This window comes from Vulpes lagopus, chromosome 2 (assembly GCF_018345385.1).
Source record: "Vulpes lagopus strain Blue_001 chromosome 2, ASM1834538v1, whole genome shotgun sequence".
NCBI lineage: Eukaryota > Metazoa > Chordata > Mammalia > Carnivora > Canidae > Vulpes > Vulpes lagopus.
In genome coordinates this window covers 162607943-162616785 of record NC_054825.1, presented here as the reverse complement: position 1 = coordinate 162616785, position 8843 = coordinate 162607943, and the positions used below count along the sequence as shown (strand labels likewise).

Below are 8843 nucleotides of genomic sequence, written 5' to 3'. Positions count from 1 at the left end.
GTCCTGTGTTTGTCTTCTCATTGCTGAGCCTAAGGGAGGAAGACACAGAGATACACAGAGGCTTGGGGAAGGAGGAGAGGCTAACTGGATACAGTGAGGGCCAAAGAGACAGATTCAGCCCATCCCCCACCCTCTTCCTACTCACCTTGTTGAAGAAGTAGATGGAGGCAAGGATGGTGAATACAGCTATGGCCAGGGTTACATTCTGCGGGGAGCAGTCAGAGGTCAGACCCACTCCCTCCCTCCCCTCCTTCCCAGCCTCCTTCCCCCTGCCAGACTGCCCCCTCCTCACTTCCTGAAAGTTCATGGTCATGGTCTTGAGCTCTGTGTTTGCTTGACCTTCCTCTTCCCTTCCTGGATTCTGAGCCAGTGAGGACAGATCAGCCACCAGAACCTAAGAGGGGTTGCTTGGGAGACCAGAATGGTGGCCGTGGTGACCAGAGAAGGGCATTCTGGGTAGAGGGGACACTGGGGGTGCAGAATCTTACATGCAGTATCTGAACTTGAGATTGGAACATTTGAGATTGGAGAATCCAGACCTCCATCGCTACACTGAGGAGTTTGTCCCCCACCTACCCACCCCAGGGTGCTGGGGAGGCATGGGAGGGTGTGAACAGGGGAGGCACTGAGTCAGCTCTGAGTATCAGTGTACTGGAGCAGGGGGGAGGCTGGAAGCCTGCAGGTGGCCCAGGTCAAATTTCCTACCTCAGCGTCTGCCAGACACAAAGTTGAGAGAAGCAGCAGTTGGACTGGGCGTTACAGAGTCTCGTCACCAGTTCTGGGGGTGGGGGCAGTGGCAGCGGTGGTGGTGCCAACTTCCCCACCTGTGGGGCACAGACCTAGGGACAGTGCCAGAGACTTCAACAGTCCTCCCACTAGTGTCACAGACATCTAACTCTCTGTCCATTAGGTCTTTAGAACCAACTTCCTGGAAATATAAGGGGAGAAAAACCAAGTACCATCAAATGTCATGACCCACAAATTCCACGTTTGCGAATTCGCTTACTGCTAAATTATGTCATCCCCAAAGTGCATACTCGGTGCCCTCTCGCGGCCACTCCTGGATATGCACAGAACGGCTAAAATGTTGAGTTGCTGGTTGCACACGGATTCCCTGATGAGGTCGGATGAGGTGACACTCTGCCTTCAGGTTTCTGCTCTCAGAGAGACGCCCAGAGATGGGAGCCCGGGCGCAGCCTGGTGCAGCGCAAGGACGTCCTGCTGGACGGTTTTGCATCCCAACTAGGGCACCTGTGACTGGAGTAACCTTAGGCAAATCATCCTCAGAGTTCCTGCTGGGCCCAGTCCTTATCCAGAGGGCAGGGAGCAAAGACCCAGCTGAAGACAGGCCTGATCCCATTCCTGGGGGCTCCTCCCTCACTACCTAATCACCTCCCAAGGCCCCACCTCCCAATACCATAACCTTGGGGGTTATGAGTTTGGGGAGACTCAGGAAGCAGGCTGAAGAGAATGAGCATGCCAGTGAGCCATGCTGTGGTGCCCCTGAAGAGGCATCTTTATTTGTTTAAAGCACACTGCCACTGCCACGGATGAGACACTGAGACAGCCATGCTGTGATTCTCACTTTTTGGTGATCGATGCCCCTGTAGGCCGCTCCCTCACTGGACAGAACTGCTCTGTGAAAACGAAGCAGTTTAGGCTGGAAATAGTGTTGGGGACTGCTGGGGGCGTGACTACAAAAGACACTACTGTTCCTGTGGAAGAAGCCAGCGCGGGCCAGGAGGTGGGGAGCTGAGGCCCCTGGCCAGCAGCCACGCTGGTGAGCTTAGAAGCAGCTCTTCCAGCCTCACTCAAGTTCTCAAATGAGGGCCATCTGGGTGGCTCAGTGGTTGAGTGTCTGCCTTTGGCTCAGGTCGTGAACCCGGGGTCCTGAGATCAACTCCCGCATCGGGCTTCTCGAAGGGAGCCTGCTTCTCTCTCTGCCTTTGTCTCTGCCTCTCTCTGTGTGTGCCTCATGAATAAATAAATAAAATCTTAAAAAAAAAAGTTAAAGAAATTTTCAAATGACTGTAGCCCCAGCCCACAGACTATGATCTGGTGAGGACCCTAAGCCAAGGCCACTAGCTAAGCCACTCCCAAAGTCGCCACCCACCAAAACTGGGAGGGAAATAATGAGTGGCTCTTGTCTCAAACCCCATGTCATCACCAATGCCCTCATTCCATTTTTGCAAATTTGCCTACTCGCTAAATACTCTGGTATCCCCAAATGCATACTGATTGCCCTCTCTGTCACTCATGGACATGCGCAGGATGGCTAAAATGCTGAGTTGCTGGATGCACACGTGTTCCCAGCTAAGATCGGACGGGGTGACACTGCCCTTGGAACTCACTAATCCTCAAAGCAACTCTGACGTACAGATTGCACTTGTTCCTGTTTTATGAATTTTATGAATGAGGAGGCACAGAGAGGTGCAGTGACTTGCCCAAAGTTGCACAGCTTATAAGCAGTGAAGCTAGGATTGGAATCCAGGGATCCCTGGGTGGCGCAGCGGTTTGGTGCCTGCCTTTGGCCCAGGGTGCGATCCTGGAGACCCGGGATCGAATCCCACGTCGGGCTCCTGGTGCATGGAGCCTGCTTCTCCCTCTGCCTGTGTCTCTGCCTCTCTCTCTCTCTCTCTCTCTGTGATGACTATCATAAATAAATAAAAATTAAAAAAAAAAAAAGGATTGGAATCCAGCCTATCCAAATCCAGGATCTGGGCATTCCACCACTGGGCCATGCTGGCTTGGGCCAGTTGTGGGTGACACTGGGGAAAGGTGACATCTCTCAGAGGCCCAAGGGAGCTTCAAAGAACTCCGACATTGAAGGGGTGAGAATAGGAAAAAACAGAACTTGGGCTGAGGGGAGGGAGGAGAAAGCAGAGAATGTGTCTGGAATGTGGGTCTGGGTATGTGTGTTGGTCTCGGTCTCCTTTTGCACCCAGGTTAAGGGCCCCTGGTTCAAATCCAGCTTTGCCACCCTCTGCTTATTATGCTCCCTCTGGCAAATTACTTAACCCCCCTGTGCCTCGGCTTCCCCATCTGCATGATGGGGATGGTGATAACCATATCAACCTCTGACAGAGGTAGAGTGAGGATGAAACACGTTAATCCACTGGCTAATCCAAGGCCGTCAAAGGCCCTGGGGGGAGCTGGATCCCAGGAGGCCACCCTGGCTCCTGGGGGAGGCATGCCAGGACCTGCTTTTCCGGGGGGTGCTGAGGCAGGGGTAATGAGCAGGTGGGGCTGCGGCACAGACAGTGGGCTGAGCTCAGCGTCTGGGCTGTTTGGAGATGGCCAGGCCAGGGTTTTGGGGCCTCCCCGCTGGACCTCTCCTGCTCCTGCTCCTGCTGCTGCCACCGCCGCCCCAAGCCCTGACAGAAGGACCCCTGGTGTTTGTGGCTGTGGTGAGGTGTCCCCTGCCCCGGCCTGGCCCCTCAGCTCCCCCAGGCCGGCCCTGACCTGGCCCTGTCCTCAGGTGTTCCGCCACGGCGACCGGGCCCCGCTGGCTTCCTACCCCACCGACCCACACAAGGAGGCCATCACTGCTCTGTGGCCGAGAGGCCTGGGCCAGCTGACTACGGTGAGAAGCTAGGGGTGTGGGTGAGGAGTAGGAGGGTGGGGAGGGGGTCCGCTGAGGCTCGCTCCATCCTCAGGAGGGGGTCCGCCAGCAGCTGGAGCTGGGACGCTTCCTGAGGAGCCGCTACGAGGCCTTTCTGAGCCCGGAGTATCGGCGGGAGGAGGTACTGCCAACGAGGACCCGCCTGGCCTCCTGACCTCTCACCTCTGACTTCCACTGCCCCCAACACTCGCTGTGGGCTTCTACCTCTGGCCTTCGAGCTCCAACAACCTGACTTGCACCCCGTATCTGATCTCTGACCTCCAAACCATCAACTAACTTATGCTGACCTCTGACCCCATCTAAATAGGAGTCATCAAGCTTCACCTCTGACCTCAGGCCTCTATCAACTCTGACTTTACTTTCTGGCCTCCATCTCTGTCTTCTGACTCCCACCAACTCCAACCAGTCCCTCTCACCTCTGGTTTCTAACTCCAAAACTTGCCTGGCTGGGACATTGACCCTTGTCGGTTTAATTTGCCCTCCTTAGCTCTAATCTTTTATCTTTATGTTCCATCAAATCTGAGTTCTCTTTCCTGTGTCCTCCTCTGTCTTTGGATATCCCTTGATTAGGATTGTTCCTCCTGACGCCTGACCCCTGAGAGACAGGCACTGACCCCTGGGCCCACTTTGTCCTTCTAAACTTGAACCCCAAATTCTGGTCACTAGCAACTCTGATCTTCCTTTATTTCATCGATGCAACTGATCCCTTTGAACCCCACGTCTGCCCAACTTCTGACTTCCAACCCGATGGCTCCTGAAATTGACCTCTGACCCCTGATCCCACCTTCTGCTATAGAAGACCAGACACTCAAGACCAGACACTTGACTCCGGCAAGTCAGGTTGTCAAAGCTCACCCTGAGCTTTGACTCCCAGCACCCAACCTTTGACCCTGAACTGAACCCGAAGCTTTTGGTTTGCTGCTGCAGCTGACCAACCTCCGACCCAACACGAGTCCCCTTGCCTGCCTTCTCCCCGCCACCTCAGGTGTATGTTCGCAGCACCGACTTTGACCGCACGCTGGAGAGCGCTCAGGCCAACCTGGCGGGGCTATTTCCCGAGGCTGCCCCAGGGCGCCCAGAGGCTGCTTGGAGACCCATCCCTGTGCACACGGTGCCGGTGACCGAGGACAAGGTCAGGGGGCTGGACAGGTGCCGGGGGTGGGAGGCTTGAAGGGGACAGAGCCCCTGAGGCGGGGGAAGCCAGTGACTGAGAGCAAGTGAGACCCTCCCCACGCAGAGCTATCTGGGCAGGGTGAGCCACCATCCCCATGCTGTACAGCCAGGTTGGGGGGGTACCATGTACTTTGAAGAGAGAGATCTGGACAAGGAGGGCTTCAGAGCCCCATCTCCCCATGTGCTGTGACTGTGGGGTCCCAGTCATGCTGTCCCCTCTGAGCCTCAGTTTTCCCCAGCTGCTGAGGTTCCCCACACGCAGCTGTCCTCGATACCATGAGCTGCTGAGAGAGGCCACGGAAGCTACGGAGTACCAGACTGCCCTGGAGGGCTGGACAGTGAGCGGGGCCGTGGGGCAGGCTGGGGTAGGGAAGGGTGTGGGGTGAGTGGGTACGTGGGCATGGGGGGTGCGACAGGGATGGGCGAGGAGTCCCGGCAGACTCATCCAGCCCGGTGCACGCAGGACTTCCTGACTCACCTTGAGAACTACACGGGGCTGTCATTGGTCGGAGAGCCACTCCGCAGGGCGTGGAAGGTTCTGGACACACTGATGTGCCAGGTGAGCCCACCGCCCCACCCCCCAGCCCAATGATTAAGGGCACTGAGATTCAAATCCCAGCTTTGCTGCTCACTACCTGCGTTCCCTCAAGCGAGTACTTAAACCTTGGTGCCTGTTTGCCCATCTGCACAGTGGAGATGACAACACCCTTATCAGCACCCCTTGGGGCTTCTGTGAGGATCACAACAGGTCAACCCACAGGCTATGCTTAGGATAGTGCCCGGCACACAGTGAGGCCTGCAGGGAGGCTTGAGGCTCCATGTTTGCAGTTTCTCCTGGTCTCTTGGGGGGAAGCTCCCAGAACCAAAATTTGAGCAGCAGGAGCTGACGTGAATGGGCATGATGCTCTTCAGATAGTCTTTGCTTACCCCATTCTGTGAAAATTATCCTACTTGCACAGTGGGAATAGCAAGGTGTGCAATTAAGGGGGCTGCTCAGCCCCCGCTTGGATGTGTTCTGAGGGAGATGGTGTTGCCACCATGGGGCCCTTCTAGATTCCAAAGCATCTGAAGCTTGAAACACCTCTGGCTCCGTGCATGAAGGCTCCTGGGCTGTGGGGTGATGGTCATTATTGTTAATTAATGATTGCTATTGGCCATAAATTCCTAAGCTCAGTGCTTCCAGACCGAGCACGAGGAGTTCGGGGGAAGGGTAGGAGAGAGGACTGCAGCTAAGGCGGACAGCGCAGGCCCGGGGTGTGTGAGGGGAGCTCGGGATGTCCTGGTCACTTTGTCTTCTCTGTCTCTCTCCAGCAAGCCCATGGTCTTCCCCTCCCATCCTGGGCCTCCCCGAATGTCCTCCGGACCCTAGCCCAGATCTCAGCTTTGGATATTGGGGCCCACGTGGGTCCACCCCGAGCAGCTGAGAAGGCCCAGCTGACAGGGGGTGAGATGTGGGGCTGGGAGGTTGGGAGGCCAAAGCGCCTTCCTCTGGGGGATTTTCAGCACTCTGTTCTTGCCCTCTCAGGGATCCTGCTGGATGCCATTCTTGCCAACTTCTCTCGGGTCCAGCACCTGGCACTGCCCCTCAAGATGGTTATGTACTCAGCTGTGAGTCTTTGGGAAGGGAGGCAGTGCCTCTGGGCACAGGGATGAGGGGGATGGCAGATAGCAATGTGGGTGAGGAAGAGCTGGTGGGGTGGTCTCAATGGAACTTCAGCCCACTGCCTTGGGTAACTGATATCTCCAAACCATACTCTCAGACCATACACTAGAGGTACACAGTCTGAAAGGAGGGAAGTGATGGGGTTGTAAGATAAATTAGCTCTTCTGGAAGGACAAGCTGTTTAATCAAGCTGCCCCATCACATTTTTGCATCTATCTGACCAATGTTCATTAAATGATTCCCTGTAATTGGTGGGACTGCCTCCAGGGTGAGTCGATTTGGGAGGTGGGTTGGTCCTAAGAGATCGGGGGGACATCTGGGAGGCAGCTGGATGCACAAGTCTAGAGATCAGGAGAGAGGAGACATCAGAGAGGAGCCCTGTCTCAGCCCTGGGATCCACTTGCAGCACGACAGCACTCTGCTGGCCCTCCAGGGAGCCCTGGGTCTCTATGATGGGCACACCCCACCGTATGCTGCCTGCCTCGGCTTTGAATTCCGGAGGCGCCTTGGGGACCCGGACGAAGATGCAGGGTAAGGGGGGGGGTGGCGCCTGGGAATGGGCAGGACAGAACTGTCTCAAGAAGAGAGATCCCGTCCCAGGTGGAGGGGGATTTGTGCAGGATGGCAGGAAGTTGACAGGTGAGGAGGCAGGAGCCCAGTGTCTCCGTTTGGCTACTCTTTCAGGTTTAGATCAGTGGTGGGGAAGGTAAGGAGGGGCCTGGGTGTTACCACCTCCTGTCTCCCTCCAGGAATATCACCATCTCTCTTTTCTACCGAAACGACTCCACCGGCCTGCCCCTGCCCCTCAGCCTTCCCGGGTGCCCAGGCGCCTGCCCACTAGGCCGCTTCCGCCAGCTCACCGCCCCGGCCCGGCCTCCGGCTCATGGGGTCCCCTGCCATGGCTCCCATGAGCCTGCCATCCCTGCAGGTGACGGCCATTGGCGTTGGGATGGGAGCGTGGGGGGACCCCAGTCCCAAGACTCACACTCCCATGTTCTCCCCACAGCCACTGTGGTGCCCCTGCTGGCTGGGGCAGTGGCAGTGCTGGCAGCACTCAGCATGGTGCTGGGCCTGCTAGCCTGGAGACCCAGCTGCCTGCGGGCCTTGGGGGGCCCCGTGTGAGCTGGGAAACCAGGCACCCCCTCTCCCACAGCTGGCCTTGCATTCCAACACGTCTGCTCACCTGCTGCTTTGGCTTCCGAGACTTACTGTGTGCGCCCATTTCTGTGGGAAATGTGGGGAGGGCTCCCTGGCCTGGAAGTGGCAAGCAGTTGTGTAGGCCTGCATTAAGGGCACTTTGCACATGTGGCCCATGTGTTTACGTTGTACAGACACGTGCGAACGTTTCTGCATTTATATATGGGTACATGCAGGGTGGCTGCACCTATACGTCAGCACACATCCATGTGACACATTTCCATGCACACACGTGCATGGGGTAGGAGTGCAGTCCCTATTGGTAAGTGAAGGTGTCTGATGTGTTTGGGGGTCTGTACTCACGCACGACTTTTATCCACGCAGAGGAGCGCACAGTACATCAGCACATGTGATGCGTGCACCTCCTCAGTTAGCCCCCGTGGGGCACAAACTCTATGGTGACCCGGCCTGAGAGTCAGGACAGCAGGACTGTGGTGACCCTTGCTAGCCCTCAATGCTGTAGGGACTGGTGGCACCTTACTGTCCATCCTCTGAGGGCAGGGGGTAGGTCAGGCCAGCCTTGTAGAGAGCTCACAAGAGCAGGGCCCGGAGCCACAGGCAAGGTGGAGGCCATGACTCAAGCGACCCACCTCTATGCATCCCTCATTTGGCAGAGCCAGGACTAATTCATCAGACCCAGCAACCCTGGCTGTTAATCTCCTGGAAGCCAGTGGAGCAGGTGGGGCTCAGTGCTGCACAGGCCATTATGGGTTTGGACTCACTTGGGTGCTATCTGCTGCAATACCCACTGGCTGCCATGTGGCTATTTGAATAACATGGAAAATTCAGGTCTCAGCTGCACTGGCCACAATTCAAAGACTGGCTACACGTGGCTGGTAGCTGCCCTACTGGTCAGACAGTACAGACAGGGTTCCTATTATCCCATGCACAGAGTAGGACAGTACTCAAGATTAAGAAAAGCTATTGCACACCTACTAATAAAGGCCAGCAGGCAGAGTTGGGTCTGTGTGGACACACTGTTCTAGCAGTGAGGAGCCTGGAGTGCAGCAGGTGCCCATTAGATGGAACAGTTGAGAGGTGGTCAGAGGTGAGGTGGGGGCTTATAGCCAATAGCTACTCCTAACCACCAGGACCCCAAATATCCTTCTGGAGGGAGTAAGGTGCAAGGCTCCTTGGAATGGGTGGTGGAAATGGCTGGGGTGGGGTTGGACTGGGGCCAGCAGCCAT

General features: G+C 56.3%; 1 protein-coding gene across 1 annotated transcript; it reads left to right on the top strand.

The window, feature by feature from the left end:
- Window positions 1–3214: 3214 nt before the first annotated feature.
- On the top strand, window positions 3215–7580 carry ACP4 (acid phosphatase 4). Its single transcript, XM_041746487.1, has 11 exons — window positions 3215–3407; window positions 3479–3583; window positions 3657–3743; window positions 4608–4754; window positions 5035–5133; window positions 5259–5354; window positions 6107–6239; window positions 6321–6403; window positions 6865–6989; window positions 7208–7386; window positions 7465–7580. The coding sequence occupies exons 1-11, from the start codon at window positions 3294–3296 to the stop codon at window positions 7578–7580; spliced, it is 1284 nt and encodes a 427-aa protein (XP_041602421.1). The 5' UTR covers window positions 3215–3293.
- The last annotated feature ends 1263 nt before the right edge of the window (window positions 7581–8843 follow it).